Source organism: Falco biarmicus, chromosome Z (assembly GCF_023638135.1).
Source record: "Falco biarmicus isolate bFalBia1 chromosome Z, bFalBia1.pri, whole genome shotgun sequence".
NCBI lineage: Eukaryota > Metazoa > Chordata > Aves > Falconiformes > Falconidae > Falco > Falco biarmicus.
The window spans coordinates 5,651,366-5,677,081 of record NC_079311.1 but is presented as its reverse complement, the minus strand read 5'-3'; the positions used below and the strand labels follow the sequence as shown (position 1 = coordinate 5,677,081).

The 25,716-nt window shown below is 35.3% G+C and overlaps 1 protein-coding gene across 1 annotated transcript in view; it reads right to left on the bottom strand.

Moving 5' to 3' along the window:
• Positions 1-25,716, bottom strand: part of ADGRV1 (adhesion G protein-coupled receptor V1) — a 291,184-nt gene that overhangs the window by 205,230 nt on the left and 60,238 nt on the right. The window contains 20 exon segments of the mRNA XM_056325098.1: positions 843-967; positions 1,701-1,876; positions 3,440-3,702; positions 4,144-4,285; positions 4,792-4,930; positions 5,546-5,624; positions 7,669-7,701; positions 8,343-8,436; positions 8,997-9,160; positions 10,695-10,874; positions 11,974-12,073; positions 12,346-12,476; positions 16,498-16,707; positions 18,046-18,857; positions 19,611-19,792; positions 19,976-20,220; positions 21,406-21,621; positions 22,882-23,097; positions 24,110-24,719; positions 25,134-25,273. Of these exon segments, the coding sequence (XP_056181073.1) occupies positions 843-967; positions 1,701-1,876; positions 3,440-3,702; positions 4,144-4,285; positions 4,792-4,930; positions 5,546-5,624; positions 7,669-7,701; positions 8,343-8,436; positions 8,997-9,160; positions 10,695-10,874; positions 11,974-12,073; positions 12,346-12,476; positions 16,498-16,707; positions 18,046-18,857; positions 19,611-19,792; positions 19,976-20,220; positions 21,406-21,621; positions 22,882-23,097; positions 24,110-24,719; positions 25,134-25,273 (4,257 nt within the window).

Below are 25,716 nucleotides of genomic sequence, written 5' to 3'. Positions count from 1 at the left end.
GGACCTGTTGAGGCAAGTCCAGAGGAGGCCATGAAGATTATCAGGCTGGAGCACCTCTCCTGCAAAGACAGGCTGAGAGAGCTGGGGTGGTTCAGCCTGGAGAAGAGAAGGCTCCGGGGCAACCTTACAGCACCTGCCAGCACCTAAAGGACTTACAAGAAAGCTGGAGACAAGGGTGTAGTGATAGGACAAGTGGAATGGTTTTAAACTGAAGGAGGGTAGATTTAGATGAGATATCAGGAAGAAATTACTCTGAGGGTGGCGAGGCGCTGGCCCAGGCTGCCCAGAGCAGCTGTGGGTGCCCCATCCCTGGCAGGGCTCAAGACCAGGCTGGACGGGGCTGGGAGCAGCCTGAGCTGGGAGGAGGGGGCCCTGCCCGGGGCAGGGGGGTGGAACTAGGTAACGTTTAAGGTCCCTTCCAATCCAAACAATGTTGTGATTCTATGATTCTATGAAAATGTATGGTGGCTTTTTTTCAGACTAAGGCTATGTCAGGTTTATGTAAAGTGTCTCTCTCAAACTGTGTTAGAAAAATCCAGAGTTACAATTAATATGGAACAGATTTTAGTAAACAAAGGTCTAGTGACAACAATGTTCATATAAGGAGCAAGGAGAGCAATTATTGAAACTCTGGGAGAAGTGGCTGACTACAAGGTGACTCTTAAGCAGCTAAGCTCTTTTACCTAATAAATTCTGACTTGCTCAGAAAAATATTTATTGACGTGATCAAGTCTAAATATGTGAATTTACATTCCAAAGTTACATTTGCTGTGTGTTTGGCTAGTCTCTTGCTATCTCCGTTCTGACAAAAGCACTAGACACCCTTGATAAAGTGAACGTACTGATGCCAAACGCAGTATCCGACAACGTCTCCCACTCAACAGTCACAGACACGTTCAGCCCATTACTTCGTGAAACTTTCAAATAAACTGTAGTGTTGGCTTCTTCAGTTATAAGGAAATTTGTCCTAAATGTGAGAGTTGTGAAAATAAAGAAATAATGTATAACCTTTATAATATACAAATAGGATTCTTCAGAGTACAATTCCAGTGCAGAATATTTAACAGAAATAAAAAGAAAATATTAATAACTGGTTTTGATACTGATGGACAGATACATACATTAATTAAGGGTGTCCAATGTTTCTTATAACAAGACCTTAGCAAAATCATAGGAAATGCAACAAAATCTTAAACCAGCTTGAAAGTTAACACACCAGCTGTACAGTTTCAGCTGAATGATTTTTGGAAATGTCATTCCATATGGTTCATTTGCTTCTGAAAAACAACCCTAAGTGAAAGTGTATTTTACACAAGCTTAAAAACAAAAATAAATTATAAAATGTATGACTTCCTGAGCACTGTTCTGAGGTTTGGAGCTCTTAACATGGATTACTATTACTGTAATATTTAGGGACTAATGAAGTACTGTTTTATGAAAAATCCTTCAAGAAATCAACATTTCTAATGATGAGCATTCTATTTTAAGTGCTTTTCTGTTCTTTGTATAGCAGAATTATTATGTATGTATACTACATACATATGGAATAGTATTTGACAGACAGTGTACTTCTCAAAAGTACAAACATTTTATGACTGGATTGCTGAATTTCTTTAAAGAGATTCAAGAAAACCAAAATTGTAGAGAGACACTATATTGAATATGAAAAAACTCCATTTATCAGAATCAGTGTTTAGTACCTATTTGTAACTGGATAGATGCTGAAAAGCCCTAGTGGAGCTTGGTTCTGTAATACCGTAATCATAGTTTGCACTCTTGTGCCTAGTCTAGCTCCTCCAGTTGGATTGAACAGAGTGACGATAAAGTGCTCATCCATTTCTGGTTCTTCATCCAATATTGCCGTAATGTGCAGTGTCTGACAAGAAAACAAGCATAGAAAGTTGTTGAGGCTTGACAGCTAATGATGATACAACCCTATCAGACCATGCTACTGTTTCTGTTCTTTCACTGTATGCCTTCGAATAGGACAGCAGGAGAATAGCCAGCCCTTGAAACGGGAGAGCACAGAAGTGAGGCAAGAACACTTCAGGCTGAGGTTCCAAAGTCACCTGTCCGGTGACCTCCATTGCTTCAACACTAAAATGACCATATCCACATTTTTTTCCCCTACTCATTCTTTTCTCCTCTCACCCTGAGACCCTTTTTTGATCCTTTTTTTAATGCTTCGGTTCTCTACGTACTCCACACATTCATTGGTAATTCATAGTCCCTGTACAAGCTACCTGGTTCATCTAACGCAGCCCAGTCAAGTTGGGTTTAATTTACTCTAGCTGGCAACTAAACTAGCTCCAGGACAACAGGGTAACTCCGCTACTGGTGCTGTTAAGAAGGAAAAAAGGCAACAGAGGATTACTCTAAATACACTTTCTCTTCTTGATGCTTCTTTCCCTCTACTGCACCGCTGTGGATGAGCATAGGATGCTCTCAAGATGGTCTCAAATTAGCAGATAATAATCTAGAAAGAGGTAGACGTTCTCACTGTCATTTGGGGCTCACTGTCATCCTTCTTTCTACCCAAAGAGGCAAAAGTTACAGAGATGCACATAGCTCTGCTATAGGGAAAAAAAAAAAGTTAGCAGTGATGCATCTGGAACTAAGCTGGATCTTACAATCTTTTACACCCCAGGTTACTTCTGCAATAAATCACATTCAGAGACTTTTAATAAGTCTTTTTTACTTCCCACAGATCCATGACACTGGCCAGCACTGTGGTTCCAAATGCATTTAAGGTTCAGAAACTGAAACCCAGTCTTTCCAGGAAGGTTTGTTTCAGATTCTACCCCACTAGCCATAACATACTAACCTGTTACTGAACCTAGCTTGACTGAAAAAATAAAATAAACTGCCATTAAACTTCAGAAGGGTCAGGATTTCACAAACTTAAGCTAGTCATTTTCTAGCTGATATTCTTGTGGGGACAGTACAGAGGCAGTAAGCTTAACACCCCCAGAAGAGAAGAATAAGCCGTTTTCCATTCCTAAGACTCTAAGAGCTGTTTACATTTTGCCTTTGTTGCAGCATACTCTGTGCACAGTTCAGACAAGTTGAAGCATGGCATTACAGTATGGGATTTTTACTTCAGCCTTAACTACATATGCTTATAAATTACCACTTCACTTCAAAGTCTGTGTTTCAGCTACATGCTGAATACACAGAAATAAATGTTCCTATACATATATATATATTATATGCCCATTATATTGTTCTCAGTTTATGTCTACTATTAAAAAGACAGAAATATCTACAGAAAAACACATTTAATTTTTATGCATTCCCACTGCAATGACTCAATTTGCTCTGAGAATGAAGGAAACACAAGAAAAAAAAAATACAAAAAAAAAGCACACACATTTCTGAAATCTTTCCAACACTTTTGAAAAAGCTTTCCTCACTTCTTTGGTAATGACTATCATATTACCTTAAATCTGACTCCCTCTTCCAGCACAATATATCCTTGCGAAGGGGTCAAATCCACTGATGCCTCTGAAGAATTAATTTCACTTACAAGGTATTGAACAGTCACAGTGCCAAATATCCCCTGAGGAGGTTCTCTAATAATATTTAATACTGCTACACTTTCCATCAAATGGAGAGCCGTTTGTTCTCTTAGGAAGAAGTGATCACTGTTATTGAATGACAGAACTCCATGGCCATCATCATTGGCAAGTATAGTAATTATGGCTTTCGAGAAATAAATAATGGAAATATTCATTAATTAACATAGTAAAATATAATTGTACATATATACAAATAAAATACATATAAACACAAATCCATTCTTCCTTTAGTCTATATATAATGCTTTTATGTCCAAGAAATTACTCAAAGAAAATATGTAAATATTTTACTTTTTCTAGGAAGATTTCCAGACAGGAAGAATCTAGACTCGCCTATTAAAAAGCTCACTTCTGTAATTTTGATTCCTTATTTTACATATTTGCTTGTTAATTGCATAGATTTCATAGGGATGTTTAAGAACTTTCCAAAGGAATATAAATATCTACCGTAACAAGGCAATGGTGTTTTCTGAAATACGATTATTCAGAAGAATGAAATTAAAATGACAAAAAAAATATTAAAATTACAATTCCAAAGAATGAGAACATAAAAACTAAGAGTTACCTGTTGTGTTCTCCCCTAATTCCAGCCCCAGAGAGGGATTTGTTAAAATTAACTGGAACTTCTCATCACCTTCAGGAATATCATCATCAAAAATCGTAACAACAACAGATTTATTACTTTCTCCATCAGCAAAAAAAAGTGTCTAGCATTGAAAAACAGAAAGGATTGAATACTTAACAGCTGTTAACACACACAGAATTTTTCAACTGAGGTAAACAGTCTTAAATAGGAACAAAGAGGAGGCAAGAAGCTCTGTAAGCTCTATATCACATAAATTGATTAAAACAGAAGTAAAAAAGCTCAGCAAATTGCAACATGAGGACAGGCAAGGACAATTTACTTTGCAAATTCTGTTGTAAAAAAATATGAAACCTTATAAGAGATCTTATACGCTCTTAAGCAAAATTGTATTTGAGATAGATGTTTGAAAGTTTACAATGTGTCTTATATTTTAAGACACTTAAGTATTTAAAAAGAAAGAACCAGTAAAGTGACTAATTTTATCTCATTCTATTTGGATGACCAAAGCAATTGAAACAAGTTGAAAAATCTAGCTGCACTGTTGATTATTCTGCCGAATAAACAAGAAGACATCCTTTTAGGGAAGCTGAGGAATGAAAAGTATTAGATGCAGAATTTACTTCTTACCCTTGAGGTCACATTAAAATCCAAACCCAGCTGTGCCTCCAAATTTTGGGCATAAAAAAATACAGACACATTGCCATAAGATCCTCTGTTTCGGTATGCCATTATTGTCAGATTCCCATGAGATTCATTAACTTCTAAACTAAAACAAAAAGAAAAATTCTCAGTGCTCACTTAACATGTTCTTTTGAATAAGCTAGTAGATAGCCATTATATTTTCACTTCATATCATTCTTTCCGTTTGCATGAAAAAGGCATCAGTACAACTGTCTAATACAATGTTTTTACCTCTGTTTCTTATCTAAAGGGAATTAAGCTATAGAAAGTGTCCTTTTTTCCTGCTTATTAGTGGCAGATTAAGCCAGTCTATGTTTATGGATGCCTGCTTCCTAGCTCCTGCAAATCAGTCAGAGAAAAAGATCTGGGAGATGCCAGTGTGTATGCTTACATGGATGTAGAGGCTGGAACACTGGATAGAGGCTGGGGGAGTGACACAAGTTTAGAATATAAAACAACAGCAGTGAAAGTAAGCACACAGTAGCAAAAGATTTCGGAGCCAACATACTGTAAATGTTGGCTTTCAGTGTCAGAATTATTTTAACACTTTCCAGTTCTACAAAACTGAATGATGCTTTGCCATGTCAAAGATCTGGCCCTACTTTTAATGAGGTGTTTTACTGTTAACTGAAAACAACAATAATTGAGTAACCCCAGTCACTAACCGACACAGTGAGTTCTTCAAGGAGACAAGACTTACTTAGTACTTTCCCATTCAATTACTCCGCTTACTCCATCATTAGCATCAATAATAATTTGAGAAGCTAAACCTTCAACATCTAAAATGGAAAACAGAAGGACAAAAATGAAAGAACAATACAGTCCATTTTCATTATTTTCAAGAATAATAAAAGCACTTCTTAAATATCTGCTAATTTTGTAGAAGAGATACATAATTTTCTGTTTCCAGAATATGGAGGAGAAAATGGCAGTGGGCAAGATAACTGGAAAGGCTCAAAGAAAATCTGTCCTTACTACCTAACTATTAGAACTGCAACACAGTGCCTTGATTTACCACTGTTACTTTTAATAATGCATAGAAAAAAGACAAAAGAAATTTTAGGAAGCCAAACACAGCACAGAAAAATTAGGAAATACTGAAAGCAAGATTTCTCATGGAATCTTAATTAACATCATTGTGTGTGTTTATTATGATGGTGTTCAATATTTTTCAGTCTGTGCCATTCTGAATATGAGAGGGAAAATCAGTAAGAAAGAATAATAAACGATCCAGTATTTCATCTCCTATTTGTGTTTCAGTGCCTGATCATAAGCCTTAGCAGCACACACCTCTGATTCTCCCACAAATACAGAATTATTAATTTCTTTGTAGGCTGTTTATGTACTGTAACATTCTATTGCTCCATAAGGATGCATGTATCTTCACAATAACTCTGAAAGATTACCGTATGTATTACACGGTGAAAATAATAATAGATTAATGCCAGAAATGTCCACTAATGTCAGGGACCAGAACCTGGCAGTCAGAACTTAATGCTTTTAGGAAATTGTGCCCTAATTTGTTCAGACAACAGCATCGCATGACTACCTTTACTTCAACTTACTTTTAATAAGATTTTAAAAGAAACAAAGAAAAAAGGCAGTTTCTACAACCCAACTGACTCCACTGAATCTGTAGTAAATATACTACCTATAGATCCATATGAAAGATTTCTAACAATTCAGATAAAACTGAATGAAAGTAAAAGGTCATTGCCATGAATCCAAACCTGTTGTTATGAGGTACTGATGAAGATCAGCAGTAGCTGCAAAACTTCTACGTAAACAGCAGAAATGTTATTGAGGTTTAGAAACGCAGAGGGAGCATTAGTGACTACAGACCTTTCAGCTTCACTCCTGATCCGCATTTTCCCTTGTGTTATAGTTGTACCAGTTCACCCAGGATCTGTAATACTTTGCTTTCAACATCAGAACTCTAATTTCATGGCAGGCATCCGTCCCCTCCCATGATGCCACCCTTCCCTAGCTTAGGTCTTTCTTGTATCCATTAAGTTTATTTCTTTTTCTTTTGTCATTCTCAGCTGTTGATCGTTTTCCCTTTTGTTAATTCTTTGCACTTCTGTATTTAAGTCAGGCTTTCTTCCACCTTTTCTAGAAGATGGGAGCAAAAGGAGCATGGATTAAAAAAAACCAAACTGTCTTTAAGCTTGCTGTTTCTGCTCCTTATCAGTGAAGCTTCAGGTCAGAAATAAAGGTCACTTAAGTTCAGTGTGTTCAACTCTACATCACAGACATACCTACTCCACATATTGCACACACATGATTGTGACAGGAACACACAATATATTCCAGATGTATAGGATGGACTGCACATGCCAGTATCATGTGCAGAAAAGCCATCTCTTTTGGTATTAGAAACCTCCTAGAAATACTTGAAGTGTCTTGTATAGAGTATGTGATTGCTAGAAATCCTAAACAAATGCATTGCACCAAGGATTTAAATTGTCAATCATAACAAATCAAAATATACCAACAGGGAAAACAAGATTAGAAAATAGTCTGATAACAGAATTTGGAGTGACATTTTAGAATAAGGACAAGTTTTTGCCTCATGGGTTAAAATTATTATCTGTTCACCCTAAGTACATTTTAACCCAATGCAGATATCACAGCAGGGATGAATGGTCACAATTCAAAGAGCCTGCCAATCCCTTACAACAGAAGGTGAGACTTTACAACACTCAGCACTATTTAGGTCAGAAAAATCCTGCATACCTTTATGTTACTCTTTCCCTGTTTTAGATTTTAGACTTGACTAATCACAGCTGCCTCTACAAATCAGCAATGAGTCTTGGAAGTTACCTTTCAATCTGTAACGAATTAACTCTGTCACTTCTATAGGCATGCAAAGAAAAGGGAGAAGAGTCAAAGCAGATGTTAGAAATAATCAGTATAACTAGTCTCTAGTACTACAGGATAATCCAACTGTCCTTAAAGCCAATGCCAGCTATGCTAACTGAATTCAGAAGCAGAATGAGGAGCTAACTAAACAAATGATAAAGGAACCAACTAAGCAAATAATAAATGAAGTTCACTGGAAGAGCAGGAAAACTATAGGATATGACTGCTAAAAGTAAAACTGATAAAGACTAATAAAAAGAGACTTTTAAAAGAGCGAACAAAGTAACCACATAAAGTAATTTCTTTGGACTTTTTTGTTTCCGTTTTGTACTTAGAAACAAAAACCAGATTAACACACTGCCAATAAAACTTTTCAGATAATTGTGCTCTCCAGCTGTTAATTACTAACTCCTCTATGACAATTTCCTTATAATTTTTACAGAGATTAAAAAAGTAAGAAGCAAGTGTAACAGTGAAAATGTATGATATTCTACAATGTTTCTTTCAGAATACCCTGTCTCATATTGGCATAGCTGGCAAGTAAGAGGCGTACCAATAATACACCAGAGTAATATAATCTGCATGCAATTCATATAAAAGGAAAACCAGAGATAATTCTGTATAAGTTGTTTTACCCAGCCTAGGTGGGGATGAAGTTGAATGGTTCATGATGAGCTCCACTGAAGTTAAATTAACCAAGAAGAATTCTTGCACCTCTGGCACATCATCCTGGAAAACACAAATTCAGTACATCCTCTTTTCGTCTTCCTTTAAGAAACTGTGATGGAAGTCACCAAAAGGCAACACACTAGAAGTCTCTAATATTATAGCAACACTAAAATTAATTTATTTTTTCATTTTCCCGAAATATTTTATTGGGTGTAAAACTGATTATCTTGCATGAATTAATGAAGGCATATTTCAGGAAGAAGAAGCTGTGGTGACACTAAACTATTATTGAAATATTATTGTGAATAAATTTCTGCCTAATTTTAAAAGCTTAAATTCCAACCACTGAGAAAGAGCCTGTAGCAAGCAATGAATTACATTGTTCTGAATATCAGATAGTAAAGTCTTAATGAGACAGCTAAATTTCATTTATATGTAGGTAGAGCTGCTTTCTGTTATTATTTGTCCTATGATTTTAATATTAAGATAAAAACCATCTTTCTAAATGACAATGAAATATATAGGTTTGAGTACTATACAGATTGCATGCTTTATGCTCTAAAATATTCCTCTCCTGACGTCACACAGATCAGTATAGAACGAAAGGGTTTAGAGTTTACCTCTAGAACAGTAATATTTATGGCAGTTGATGTTTCTCCTTCTTCCAAAATCAGTGAGCCAGAAACAGCTACATAATCAGCTCCTGGTTCAGCCAAGGTCCCATCTGTCTCATTACTTAAGGTGATCAATCCTGGTACTGTGGCATACGTAACATTGATAGCACCTGTTCAATTTGTGACCAAAAAAAAAATGAGTATTTTCCAGTTATGTAATGCTCACAGGAGCAGACAAAGGAAAGAGATGAAATGCTCATCCACAAAATGAAAAGCCTAACTGCAAAACTGAAGGATTAAAAGATTATTCTGGAGCCAATGGAACTTCATTATTGTTTGTAATGTGCTTTCACTCCAGTGTTTGGTGATTTGTCCAACAACACAGATCTCAAAAAGCATTAGGACAAAATATTCAGATATTTGAGGTGCTGTGGACCGCAAATGTTACATTGCTGAAGTTCTACCTGGGACATTTAATGTATTATTCATATCAGGTTTGGTGCCAAGGGAAGTAGAATGTTTCAGGAACTGATATCTAAGAATGGTTTTAAAGACAGTGATGGGAAATACAACTTAATAAATCTAGTTTCTTTCCCAGACAGATTGACATAGACTTCAAAAAAGAATAAAAATCAGGGGGGACACCAATAAATGTTAACAAGGGAAAAAGTTAGACATAATTTTTTATGATAGTGCCATGTCTCACTAATCTGCCAGGGTAAGTGAAGTTGCAAATTTAAAGAGAGTGATCCTGGATATAAAATGACACATGAAATTGAAAGCTAGTTTGTATGAAATAAAATATAAGGTATAAAAGAATCTTAGTTTTAATAAATAATGATGGAGTTAAAAATTTAAGTAAGAGATCTTACATTTACTGCGGATACTTATCTTAAAGCATTAGTGTCCTGAGTAGTGTTCCAAAATAGAATTAGATAATGACATTAAAAAAGAAATGGGAACAGAAACATCATTAAAATGCCTCTATGAATCTGTGGTGTGCAAAGATCTCGAACATTCATTGTAACTGGTCACTTCAATTCAAAACAGATATAACTAAAGAAACTAAGAAGGGTTATCACTGAGGTCTAAATATAGTCTAATAGGGTAAACAGCAAATGATTACATGTTATCTCACAACAGAAGTTGAAATCCTCAGGCAACACAAGAAAATATTTTTGCACACAGTACATGACTGAATTCTGGAATTAAGCACCACTTCATGTTATGGATTGCAAAAGACAAATTGATTTTAAAAGGAGAAAGAAGTTCTCAGAAGAGACAAAAACTGAATTCAGTGGTCTGTATGCAACTTTTTCCATGGGACATTCCTAGCTGCCAGCTCTGGAAGTTTAGAGGGGAAATATGTGGGAATAATCATTCCTTATGAGCTCCTTTTCTCCTGTGTTTTTTATTTCTTATAGAGAGCCTAACACTGAGACAGATTCATTAGACATAAAGGTAGTAAACTTAATAGCCAACTAGTTACGTGACAGCTCCCTGGCTCCTTGTGAGGGAATGAGGGCTATGGCTTCAGTTTAAACTCAAACTTCATTTCCAAGCCCGCTGTAAGAAGCCTAGAAGTACTGAAAATAGCAGCTCTATCCAAGATATTTCAAAATTTCCAGCCTTCCTGTCATGGCTTTTATTTGCCTAATGATTACCAAAACATTACTTCCGTTCTGTTGGAGTTATTATACAAACCTAGAGATCCAAATTCTCTGTTAATGAAAAGCTGAACTGTTCTGTTTTCCTCTGGAATTAAAACTACCCTGGATGGGGAAGCAAAATTCAGGACTCCATGTGGTTCATCACTAGCTTCTACTGTCAGAACAGCTTCATATCCTTGACTATCCAAAACAGCTGCACCTGAAGAAGCAACTCCTGCAAAATAATCAATGGACTATAGTGAATAAAGTGTTACACAACAAATATTTTTTCCTTACATTACTGATATTATTACATCCAAATGAAAGTCAGTAAGACTGCAAATTAAATTAAACCAATCAAATTATGTGCTCACAGAAGTTTATGGATGATGTCAAATGTATATATATATATATTTACATTCTGTAACAAATACAGGAACATACAATCACAACAGAAATTGTATGCATACTAAGTAGAGAGTCACAAAAACATATTAAGAAATGGAAAACTTAATGGGCCAGTACAAAACATCAACTTCCCTAAATTTCCTCTATTGCAAAAGGAAAGAGAAAGTTTCCCAGGAAATAAAATTAAAATATAGTTAAAATTATCTTCAACTTCTCAATCATGCCTTTATGAAATTAATCCCTTTCCCAAGTGTTGCTTTGATGAATAAGTGCGGGTGTGTTAATTTATGCTTATCCTGATGGATTATAAGAGTCAACAAATTATTCTGGCAAGTCAGTAAGGAACCTAGTAGCAACACAATCCATGTCAACTTAGTTTAGCATTTAGACATTAATTTCAGTTTAACAAAGGGTATTTCTGAAGGTATGCAGCTTCATGCTTTTCTCATTATAATTCGAATGGCAAGGATGAAACATTCTGACCTCCCTGAATTCAGAGGCAGATCAGAAAGCCAGCTTGCAGCATGACAAGAGTGCTTTAAAAGATAAAAATATCCCTTTATTTCACGGCAACTGTATCCAGAATACATTAGCAAGCTCAAGCTTGTATTCAATTAAAGGGAGGCAAATAACCACTGAATTCAACAGGCAGAGGCAAATCGTGTTTAACAATAATTAAGGAAAACTGGAAAGACACAGTGGGGTTTATATATATACGTGTGCATGTGTGTGTATACATGTGTAAATATGTACACACACACACATAAGGATCAAGCCTGTTTCAATAAAATGTGAATGAATTTTGCATAGTTTACATCAGTTGCAGTAGGCTTAGTCTTACATTTCCAAAATGGATTAATACATATGAAAATATTGCAGTACTAAACGGTAGTTTTAAGATACAGCAGGCTATAGCTCTGCATTACCTTCTGTTTTGATGTTGTATAGGATGATCTGGTATTCCTCTTTTTCTTCAGGAATATGGTCATCCAGCAAGTGAACATACAATGTTGCATTCAATGTCCCCTATTTATTTTATTGATAAACTGATTAGTCATTATTTTATAAAATGTAAGTAATACCACTGTATCACATGTATTTTTAGCAGTACCTTTAAGAAATGTAAAGTTAAATTATCAAAAACAGTAAACTCCCTCCAGTTTAGAACTTCAAGAGTAAAGAAGCAAGTAAATAATCAGATCAAGAAACAAAGACTGCTATAAGAGCACACTCCTTTTCTCAGCTCAGTTTTAATTACAACATTCTCCTGTAGCCATTAGCTTTGCTTATGGACGTACCTCAGGAAAAAAGAGTATTCCAGAATAGTTTTCAAAATTTTGTTCTACATTATGCCCAACTATCTTCCATTCAACAGTAACATTTCCCAGTCCTGGGGCGGTTCTTAAAATATGGAATTGCAGTTGATCTCCTAGGAACAAAAGATAAGACACAATATTTTGGGGTTTCCTCTCCTATATATCAATTATAAAAATGAGAAGCTAAAAACATGTATCACAGTTCAAATAATTTTTGTGAAAGACATTAATATTTTTAATAGTGAACTTCACAGTAGTTCTGTAACACATTTGTTTCTAATACAAAACCACCAAACTTAAACTCCTTCCTTCTGAGTTTTCCTGGTTTTAGTTTACTTTTGGAATGAGCTATCAAAATATGAGGGAACCTGGTACAGAGGAGTAACTTCGAAAGTAAATACCCTCCAAAATATGCACAAACAGAAGAGCAATATCTGCCTGTGAACTGCACAAAAAAGTATACGCTGCATGTACCAGCTCAAACACAAACAGCTTTCTACAACAGCTAACTGGCAAGGAATATACATCTTCCTGACATTAGCAACGTCTTCTGACTTTACATAGTACATGCATAAAAATCCTTGTAATTACCCATAAGTTCCACTTATGTGAGTTTGAACTCACAAATATCATCAGTTAGAAAAGAAAATAATTCAAAAATGTTAATATTTACTAATTTGTACTTTAAAATGAAGTATATAAAACAAAAACATTAATATTTTATGTTATAAATTAATTTTTAATAAATTCTTATGATTTCTGGCATGAACAGTATCAATTGACAACATGCATCTATAAGAAGCAGTTATAGTATCCTTCACATTTAGAACACTTAATCCAATGGGTACTTTAATGAAGAAAGAGTAAACTCCTTAGAAATCTTTGTAAAATTAAGACAAATTATATAATTTATATAATATTAAATATTTATAAGAGTTATATTGTTTATATAATAATAAATATTTAAATACAAACCTATGACATTAACATATATCAATATGAAATACACCAGCAGATAACACTAGTAATGTCATGCAAGACATTCATATTAGAAGACAGATGTTTATTTATAATATTTAAGCGCATTGCATCCGTATGTCAACAGCATTTTTCAAGTGCACAGAATTTAAGTTTACCAATGTGTACAGTGTTGCACTGGCTTTCAAAGACATTAAATATGCAGAAGCCTATACTACTGAGATGCTTGGAAATAATAATACATGAGATTTCTTTTGCTTTACTAAAGAATAAGAAAACTAAAAAAATTGTCAAAAGCTATTTTCCTGGTGTAGAAACAGAAATCTGACAAACTTAGTTCCATCTCCAACTGACTGAAAAAGTCTTTCTTAGTATTGCTATAAACTGACTTGAATTTTTTCACTGTTGCAGAATCTGGGAATAAATCCATCTTCTGGTTTACGTTATGTACAAGCTTAGAAGCAATCCTGTTGAGAAACATTGAGATACATCTGCAAAAGGGGAAGAGACTATGTGGTGTTACATGGCTTCCTTACTGACTGGCATTGAATCGAGCAGCCCCAGCTAGTCTCTCTGATTATGTAATATAAGGAATATAAGTCAGGATACTATCTGGGTATTCTAGCCTACTATATTGCAGGACAGAATTGTATAGCTACAGCTGGTAGGAACAATTTGCACATTTTCTAGACACATTTTTTTTTTTGGTAAGGGAACTTTAGAGAGATGCATGTATGTTGGCTACCAACGAGAGAGGTATGAACTAACCTCAAGAGACCTTAATGTAATTAATTACAATATAAAATTGTGAAGAATTAATACAAGAATTCTATATACCCATTTTCAAATAAATAGAATTAGTATGTGTAATTTAGCCTCAATATTTCAAACTTCAGTTAAGCTTTGGAGATGTACTACCATTCATATCTTTGTATTAAGTTGTTCCATGTTGTTTCTAAAAGAATAAAAGAATTCAAAATTTATTGACATCACAAGGGTTGTGCTTCTACAGTCAGATATCTGCAAACAGAGCACCAGTTTACAGTTTCCCCTGAGGCTAATTTATCCTGTTGTTTAACACTGCACTGAAATCCATTTTATCCTATTTGGGCATTTTGTACCTCCATTGCAGGCAAACATTTAACAGAAAAATGGTTACTGTGGTATCACTGCAGAATGCACAATTTAGACAAAGTTTATTTCAATACAACATTATGTAATACAATGAATCTTCACTGAAGACTGGAACAAAATGCTTTACTATGTGGAAGCCTGTTACACTGTAATGCAAACACTAAGAACAAACCTGATGTACAAATCATCCTAATTACAGACCCTAAGTAGTTAATTACTGACCCATGTTTCTTCGTCAGTTTTACCAAAATCTTTCGTACCCCTATCCAGAAAGAAATACTAATACAAATACTAATTGATTTCTGAAGACTAAAAGTGTTATTAGGCTAAATTCATCACTTTGTTTTAAGGTTTTTAATATGTAACCATGTTATTCACCTCTTTAAATTTCTACATTTATCAGGGAGAAGAAGGGGGCCTCAGGTCCCCTCCTCTTCTTCCTTATTTCAAGATACTACAGTGTATTTTCTTCTAATACAGTCATAGCCACACAGCTATGCACACCTCTGCCTGTACTAAAATGCTACCTTCGCCCCCAGCAAGGTGATAAATAATATGCATAGCTTGAAAATCATACAGACGTGCTTGACAAAAGTTGTTCAATAATACAATGAATATAAAAGATAACCATATTTGGATTTATAAATTTTGGATTTGGATAATGGATTTATAAATCTGACAAAATTTGTTTTCAAAACAAAAGAAACGATACTGAAAATGAAATATAAACACTGAAATCATCTATGGCCTGTAGCTCATTCTTTGATTATTTTTTATCAAAGGGAATTAATTTGGTCATTTTTTTCTTGCTGTTAGACAATGCACTGTTTTTCACAATCTGGAGGAATAGGAATCACGTAATTTCCAAACTACAGCAGAGTATTTCAGCTCCAAATGGCCAGAATTTGCTAGCATGCTTTGAATAATATTTAACCAGTGGAAAGTATTCAGGGTCATCATAACCTCTGGGAATGAGACAGTTTGTATTAATTCCTTGTGCTCATTAACAGCTCTTCTTAGCCTGCCAGACTGCAGCTGGCTTGGCAGGCAGATCAGAATCATTAATGTACAGGAATAAAGGACAAAAAATGGGAACAGAGTAGCACAGAATTAACACAAACCATATCTAGATAAAACTCAAAAGGTTATGGTGTCCTTTCGTTTCTGGAAACAAACAGAACCCATTTCATTGAGAAAGACTTTTTTCTTCAAACAGAAAACGCAATGCACATGTTCCTGGACAGCAAAATTTCTGTTTTGTTAATTCTCCCTGCCCATTAGTTTACATGTAACATAAACATGCAATACACTGAGATTCCAGCAAAGGCTGCCAAAAGCAATCACCATCACTACTATTATTATCCTGTGCAAAACTGCATCAAACCTTAGATCAAACATGCAACATGCTCTCTTAAAGCACCAGTAGTAACCTTTGGTCCATACCAAATTATTATTGTTCTTTCTCAAATGTTATGACTGAGTGATGACAGCTAGATCACTAATGTCTCCTATAAAAAACCATAAACAGAAAATTGTAAAACAGCAGGTTATTGAGTCAGGAAGAGAGAAGATGTGATCCTAATCCTTCTGTAGGAAAATTTTGTAGAAGATTTAAAGTGAATTGTAAGTCACCAGTACATGAGATTTACTTATGACTACCAATGGGTGTGTATGATGGGAGTTATATACAGTTCTGGAATGTGGAATAAATGAGTAAGACAAGAAATGCTAATAGGACCTTTGAAATGCACCAGCAATAGAAGCAAGGCATGATCTTCAGAAAAAAGGAAAGCACAGATGATGATAAATAGAATGATTTTGGAATGGTGTACTCATCCTTTCCACAGATTTCACTTAAGTGCTGTGCTTGCAAAAGTTAAAAATTCAAATGAATACATGTGGTTATCCTCTACTTGCTAGCATTCTCTGAACAGTGATACAATCACTGCGAGTCACTATCAACAGAAAACACCGAGATGGGAGCTAATGTTAAACTGAGTGTGGTCAACACCAATTACCCACCTTCACGACCAATAACAGATCTTGAGGCTGTCTGGAAGCTGATAATTCCTGCCACATTGTCATTTGACAGAATAATCACTGTGACAGTGTCAAAACTGGGCAGAATCCGACTCCCTCCTTCAGTATGGACCAGGCTGATTATGATACTTTCATTATCCTCCGGCTCTGGATCATCTAAAATGGCTAGTGTGACCATCTTTTTTGTTTCCCCTGCAAGGAGAACAACATATACATACTTACATGTGCTCATGAAAATCACTTTTTAAAAAGATGTAATCACCTCTTTTTGTAGGAAATTCTTCAAAAACTTCAAGGACATGAAGCACATTTATTTATTTACCTGTCTAGAAGCTCCTGAATGTCATTATGGAGTTTTATTCAATTACTATTGAAAAGTCACATTAGGCCAATGTAATTGCCAAATTATTAAATATACTATATAGAAATGAACAATGTAGATATAATTTCTGAACGTCCAGAATTCTTTATTTGCATCGTAAGTTCTCTGACTTTCAAATTTAACTTAGAAAAGGGGAATATTATTCCTGTAAAAAATATTACCAAGTGCATAAACTCTCTGATGAACCCTATATACATGTACACTTATGAGTACACAATGTAAATACAAGTATGTATACATTTGAATGTGTTTACTGGGCCAGAGAATGCATTAAAATGGGCTGTCATTGTGTTACTTACATTCTGGATTATCAAAGAACAGTAACGTATACAGCAAGCACTATCAATTACCAGTCTTTATAATCTGTTATAATTTACAACACAACCTGGTTGCTCAGTGCATGTGAATTTGAAAAAATTTCAAAGTATTTTGAAAACAGTTTTTACTAAATTTATAACCACTAATACGATTACAGGTCAATTTTAGAATCACTTATTTTGAGTTCAGATGGTTTAGCAAACTAGCTAGCACACTAGCATCTTTACTACGCTCCCATAAATTGCTTTCAAAATAACTGTTCAATCAGTTCAGACTTTGAAAATACAAAATATATCTGTCATGCTGCATGGTACTGAAGTAATGTCTGACATTGACTGTTCATCTGTTTTGTTTGCCTATGTTTTTTTAATATGCTGTTACAGTATGTTATGAAATCAAGACAATATCAGAATCTAAAAAGAGACATCAGGAAAAATTACTACTGTACTGACTAAAAGTTAACAAAAGACCAGTTAGACCTGATTCTCATTCTCATTACCCTTGAAATAACAACTATCTTCAGCATTATTGTTCCTTATTTATTTGGTGAAATGGTATTCTTTATAATGCACATTGCGATATTTTTTTAAAAAATACTTACTTATGCTTTTCATCTTTTTTTTTTCTACTACCACTATGTGTGTTCTGCAACATAGTGCTATATGCTGATGAACTGTATTCTTTTAAATATGTATCCTGAGCATTCTGGGATGTTTAGCTTACGAATAAGACATTACTTATCAAAACATCCAGAGAGCTTAGTGCTGGTCAGGTTCTTTTGCTTTTCTTTAGTTTTATGAAAGAGAAACTAGTGCAAAACCTTGTCTCACCTTCTGCAAACACCAGAGTCTCACCAACACCTACAAAATCCAAGTCTGGGGTAGCAGTTCCACCAACCACATGCCATTCCACTGTCACCTGTCCCAGGCTGCCTTCTGTCCTGTGTATCATTAGCTGCACGTTGGTCTGAGGACGTTCTTCTACTTCAATATACAGTCCCTTCTCTGTCGCATTGGGACTTAGGCTGTAGATCTTAAATACTCCAAACGCATCCCCATTCATCATTATGACAACTGTTGAAGTATTTGGCTGTCCTATAGTCGGCTGATTTTTTAAGCTGGCTGAGATGTTCATTAGTTCAACTTTCAAAAGGGATATAATGAATGTCTCATCCAACTCTGGCAGACTGTCAGGGAGTATGGTAACTGTGAGATTTGCAAACTCTTCCCCTTCCTGCATTATGGCCCACTGTCTTATAACAGATTCATAATCGCTACCAGCGATGGCTTGTGTGCTGAAAAGAGCGGATGCAGTGGTTACATTTTTCTTGTAGGTCCAGAATCCTGAAGCGTTAGTTAATGGGCTGATCTCTGATGTCAGCCAAAGGCAGACAGGAATCTCAGAGGCACTGGAAAATGTAAAGGCTGAACACACTTGTTCTTTTAGGCACTGAGTGGCACAGGCATACAGTGGGTCACTCGCTGCTGACACATTCACTCTGGTCTTGGATGGTTGGTCAGGAATTCCTTTTACAGGAGACTCGTAACATGACAGGATATCCTGACCTTGCTCAATGGCAAGAGCTACAACGTCAGTCTCAGAAGTGCTGTAAAATATCTGCAGCTGACCAAACTTTCCCCCACTAAAAGACATTAAAATAAAAAAAGTAATGTTAGTTGATTAAGTATGTCTAGCATAGTTTATGTTTCTGGGTTAAGAATAAAAAAGAATAAAATCAATCGGCCCTTTCTGAATTGCTGAAAAGTTCCAAATTGCTATTTAAAGTGGATTCTCTTGGAGCTAGTACAAGAATAACTGAGGTGTCGTTTTTTGTGGCTAGCAAGTCTGCTTATTTATAGCTTGGGTAGCAGTCTGTTAAAAATGCATGTTTGCAAACATTTGTTTCTAGGAATTAACTTAAGTCTTCTTAGGGCTGGCAAGAAATACAAAGCCTGTGCTACCCAGTCTTGTCACCTTTCCTCTTAGGTGTCCTCAAGATATCATATCACAAGCATAAAACCTGTTTTCCTTTTCTTGTTTCTTTCCATCCCACAAGGATTGACCCATTTTTTCCTCTAGTACAAATTACAGGAGCAGGCTGTTGTGCAGCTTTAAAGCTCTGACAATTAAATAGGCAAAATTAAACTTCAAGTACATCATGTACAATTGGTTTACATTACAGATTATAATGTATGTTATATATAAGTGGTTTATGTGCATTTCTAATAAGCAGACATTAGGTTCAAAACCAATGCATATGAAATAAAAATGTGTTGAGCTGGCAGACCAAGAAATTGACGCAAATGCTTATACAAACGAAGCATGACAATTGAAATTATAGGCAAGACAGAAAAGAAGAAAAAATAATAGCTATAAATAAAGCAAACATACAAACCTTCGCCTGACTGTTATATTTGCAAGCAAATTTCTTTCTAGTGGCTCCTGAATTCGATATAATGATTGATGAAAGAAGACTGTGCCATAAGGATTATCATTGGCAGGTATTATAATATTTGCCACGCCATCTAACCCAATAGCACCACCATTGGAGGCCTGAGTTAATTCTACATGGACAATCTCAAAAAAGAAAAAAAAAAAAGAAAAAGAAATAATGCAGCTAAACAATTGTTGGTATTTCTAAAAATAAGCACAAGCAAAGTAAAATCTGAACTTCTTGCACCTTCCTGCCAGAACATGCCTTGTTTTCCTTTGCACACATTTATATGACAAGTTAGAAGTCTAATATGTAACTGAACTTACTTCTTCTATTTCTGGAACATCATCAGCCAGGACTTCCAACACCAACATCTGAATGGCTTCCCCAGGGGCAAAAGTAATATTACCCGTGACAACCTGCAAGTCAGCATCAGCAGGATGTCCATTAATGGTAGCAACCCACTGAACAGTAACGTTACCAAGAGTCCCAGCATTGCGGATTATTGGCAGATTTATGGTTACTGATCCAAATTCAGGCTCCTCCACAGTGAATTCAGTAATCTGAAAAACTAAGTACAGCACAGAGAGATGTATTTCATTAACAATGAAACTGAAAGTAAATATATAAACTCCTGAAGTACATAGATATATTTCACTAGATTGCATCTATTTGCACAGGTAAATCATTTTTAATCAGGTTAAACTTAAAAGCAAGCTTCCAGTATTAATATTTTCATCTACAGAGGAAATTAACATTAAAATTGTGCCCTCATCCAAAAAGTTTATTCCAACGTACCCATTATTCAGGGCTAACCATGAGCAGTTTCTAACCTCTTAGAAGATATTTTCGTAATTATTCCCCGCAAGGAAACTCTTTAGCAGCTTCCATGCCACTTACTGAAGAAATAAATCAATATATTCTATATAAACTGGTTTCAAATAAAAGTTTTCCTTGTATTAAACATCTAGTTGTTAAGAATTAAGTAAATTAATTACCCATCTGGACATACTTATTTTTGACATTTTTTCTTTCTTTCCTCTACCACCTTCTATTAACAAAATGGAACAAGAGCAATGAAGTAGGGTACTGAAGGGAGAAAAGTAAGAAAAAGAAAAGGCAGGAAAAAATTCACCAAAAAAACCAAACAGAAAACCAAAAGGATAGATTTCTGAAATATCATTACTTTTTGAAATCACCAAAACCATTTTCAAAACCTGTGTTACAAAACTAGTTTTGGAAAGTATACACAATTCATTTTATTGATAATAAAAATCAGAAGAAAAACTAAACCACGTGACAGAGAATAAGAGGATATATTTTAATTTCTCTTTATATTTTTCAACTTCCCCAGATTTTTAATTCTGCTTTGGATGATCACCTAGTAAAACAAAAGGAACAAAGATTTAAGCAACAGATATCAGAACACAGATTTTGGCTTAAACCTATTACAGAAATGCAGCACTTAGAATAGTTTTTTTTTAAAAAAGTAAACTAAAATCCATTTATCTCATTGGAAGATTCCAATATCTTCTTATATCAATGACTAAATAATAATTTTTTATATATTAAAGCACCATTACTCCTTAATTACACAGTTTAATTTAGTTTATCTTATCTTTGCCTTTACTGTCTTCATCCAGGCTTCCTCTTTGTCTTCTGAAAGTTTTTGTTGAGTTGCTCAGTAACAGCTCACCCACAAAACTGCTGTAAAAATGTTCACAGAAGAGAGAAAATATGCAAAAAAATCATTTACCGAAGGATCCAAATGGGTCATCAGAAGCCTCAATAGTTATGATTGCCTTAGTCAAAGATCCAAGCAAGGCTCCTCCTGTTGTTTGGTTCAGCAGCTGAACATAAAATGACTCCTCAACTTCAGGATGGATATCATTAATTATATAAATTGGCACAGCTTTACTTGTTTCTCCTTCTAGTAAGACAACATCTGATGAGGCCACACTGTAGTCCTCACCTAGATTTATAGATGAAAAAACCAAAATAATAAAAACCAGAGTATTAATGCATTATAGTTCAGTGTATTGACCATCATTAGTAATACTTCTCTCTTTTCTTACACATGCATTCCTCCATGTTTTTATGGTTTTCTTCCTTTATCTTCAGACTTAGACAACACAGTCCTTTTCATTTCCCATTGCCTTTGAGATATCTGGATGGATTAAAATAAAACTCTGCTTGGTCAAAACAGAGTTTGCACTGTTAGACCAAGAAGAAGTCACAAAAGGCCCATTACTTTCTTCCAAGTGTAACAAGGTCACATTACCATGATGTTTTTGTCTTTGATTTCTAATTGCTCTCTGGCTTTCCAAGAGATAGAAGTGAACAGAAGTACCTTTGTCAAAGTAGATTTTACTAAAGGGCATACTCTATGTGTGGACCTCACTTTAGACAAAATTGTCTCTAAGACTGTCTAGATGAACAACTGTGATACACTAGATAATGGCTCCACTTCAGAAACTATTTGAAAGCATACTCTGACATCAATTTAGCTATACACTTATTTTAAAAAGTCTTACATAAAAAGGAAACTTAAAAAGGTACATGCTTCTCAGAAACCTAAAAAGGTACATGCCCATTCGATTTTGAACATAGCTGAAATACAGTGGGTTTGATTTATAACGAAGTAGTTTTGACCCTGCACAAGTTGTAAGTTTGCTCCTTTCTTTACACACCTTCTTTATAGGTGCAGCTGGAGAAAGAACTTAACCTCCCATTTTCAGACATTCAAGTCTTCTTGGGTGTTGATTGGGTTTTGCCTGTTTGTTTTACAGCTGAGTCCCCAGTTCCCTTCTAATAACCTTTAATAACCTCACCCAAACAATGCATGGCAGGGTTAAGTATGCACACTGGACTAAACAGTAGTTAGATATACTACATTATATTTTATTTTTATTTATTTTCTTTTTTTGAAGATGTGGTGAGCCACTAGGGAAACAAACACCACAATTCCTTCACTCATTTCTCCTGCAAGTTTCTTCAGTGATGATGTTTCAGAGCTTTCTAGAAGCTGATGCATGACTTTTTCCCATGGGCTTGGATTCCTGTTTGCTAAGCAGAGTCACTAAAGGTCTCACTACATTATTTATTTTTTTTTCACTTATTATACAACAATTCATATTCAATACATACTTGTTTGCTTTGAATACCCAAAGAATACAGTATGCTCTTTCCACTTTAACACAGATGGCATAGTTCTGCTATTCTGATTTCTTACCAGCTGTTGCAGTTATTGGCACAGCTTTAAATTTCACTGAGACATCTGCAAATATTCCCCCAGTTCTGGTCACGTTAATGATTGGTCCAACATAATTTTCAGCAACTCGCACAGCTGAAGCAGAAAGCTGAAGTGTTCCAAAAGCATCATCATTGGCATTGATAATTACATGAGCTATTGTCTCACCCACTAATCCAAGTCGAGGAGAACTTACAACTGAAACATAAAGAAAACTTAGTGAGGGGGTGCATGAGATGCTTGCTATCTATGGCTGTAGAGTTAGACACAGAAGTGAGTTCAGTGGTTAGTCGCCATTAGCTTTCAGCAAAATTGGGGTTCTTTTAGAATTGGACAAAGTATAATGACAAACTGCAACAACATACTTTTGGTGTTTGAATGCTGTTATGGCATAAAAATAACGATTTTTAGTAACTGACTATTCTACCCTGCTCTGGATCATACAAGCCATAATTTATTTTAAGGGGTGAGGTACTGTGAAGTAATTTTTTAATTAATTTTATTTATTTAATTATATAATTATTAATTATTTATAAGCTTTATTTATTATGAATTTTTGTTTATTTATTTGTCCATAAGGCCAGTAGTAAGATCAATACAGTTCAGGAGAATTTCATACTTTAATTTGCTATAATGAAATATAAATAAGATTCCAATCTCCCAGCAGAATTATATTATAAGTTTCCCTTAATATCAAGATAAATCTGGGGCATGGTAGCAATTAGACATGCCAAGAAGCTTTGAAGCACAAATCAGGCTGTAATGACCAGAATTTATCTAAACGAGGGACGAAGCAGGCATCCTCTACACTAAAAAAGCAACATGTGGCTGTAATTCTACACCAATTTGTTTTTAAAGGACTTCTTTGGCTTTCAATAAGCAAAAATAGCATAGTTATTTCCTAATAGCGAACTTTACAGAAACAGCAGGTATTAGTGCACAAAACCAACATTTATCTATTTGGCCTGAAAGACCTTGGACAAGGCAATGAAAAAGTGATAAAGAAATGCTCATCCATCCTTTACAAAACACTGCACTGGAGGAAATGTATGCCAACAGCCCACAAGGCACGTAACTCAGAGATTTCTTAAACATACAGACTGGCTGCGGTTAAAAAGTTTATCATTTAACTTGTTGCACTTTATCCTATTAAATGTAACACAAGCCTTCATATTTAAATTGTAAATTTTACATACGTAAGATAACTTACTTGGTCGATCCTGTACTTTCTCAATCAATACAATACTGCTTAGCTCCACAAAAACAGACTCCGACCTCTCAGGATCATCATCATCCAAAATAGGCAAAGATATTGTGGCCTGACTTTCATTGGCGGTGAAGATCACATGACCTGTAATGGGTATATAATCTTTTCCCTCTGTTGCTCTAACAACATCAGGTGGAAGAAAGGGTAACTTCTCATCGTCACCAATAGTTCTGTATGTTACTATTACTGTACCAAGGAGACCACCATGCCTGATTATTGTCAGGGAGATATTTTTTCTTTCTTCCTCAACTTTTATGGGCCGGTTTCGCTCAGAAAAGATGAAGACTCCATATGGATCATCATTAGCTAAGATAGTTAAAGTTGCATTAGTATGATTTCCAAGGCGGCCATTGGAGACATTGATGATCATAACTGAAAACATCTTATCCAATTCAGGAACTTCATCAGGAGAAACCTGTACTGTAATATTTGCTGTCACTTGGCCAACATCAAACGTTACGTTCCCATGTGTAGAGATCAGGTCTTTGTTAAGATCACACACTATGATCCAGTGCAGCGTCACCTGTGACAAGGCCCCATGCGTTCTCACAACCTAAGTGAAAAATACAAAAAACCTGCATATTTTTGTTCTCTGAGAAAGAAAAACATAAAAGTATGAGATGGAATTGAGCAAAGACATTGACATGATGGGTTAAAATAAATGTGTGTTTTAAAAAAACAGTATAAACTTTACTATCTCAGCTTTGCTGTCTTTGTTGTATCATCTTTTAAGATAGCAGTACCTCAAATGTAAACAAGTAGAAGTAATTTTAAATCTGTGGATGTTAATATTACATCATTTTAGCTTCAACTGGAAACATCTGGAAACTCAGTATGAAATGGCAAAACAGATGTGCAAGACAGAAGTTTGTTATAAAGTCTTACGGCAAAAACATCACACAACACCCAGTAAAAAACAGAGACAGAAGAGGACTGCACAGCAGTATGAGACTCAAAGCTTTCTAACCTGCAGCACAATATTGCTATCTCCATCTTCAGGCTCAGTTCCATTTACTGAGAGTGACTCAGTACTGAACTCAAACACACCATGAGCATCATCAGAAGCCTCAATAGTCACGAGGATGTGGGATGCAATTCCCAAGCTAGCTGTTAAGTGGAAGTTCCAAAAAGGGTTATTTTTTCTAGCATCTTTTCTTCAAAGACATAGGTTACAAAAAATACACAGGAGAGGATGACCGGAGTATCTGTGTTGTTTTGCTTTTGTTTTTTTGAAATGCATGATCGCTATCCACATGGATAAGGAACTGACTTTGACTAATGCAGTCCTCGCAGTCCTTCTATGGAACTATCCAACAAATATATAACAAATACGAATATTTTAAAGGAGGAACAGAAATTAAATTCAGGTTTAATGAATGAAAATGGAGCAGAACTTAGGATGGTGGGGAGTTATATGGTAAACCACAGTAAACAGATAGACCAGATGAATGCAGGTCCCATTCTAACATAAGCTGGAGTGAAAAACAGAGACACTCTGGTAAATCCTACTACTAAAAATACTGTGTTGGGTGAGATAACTTGCCACTTAG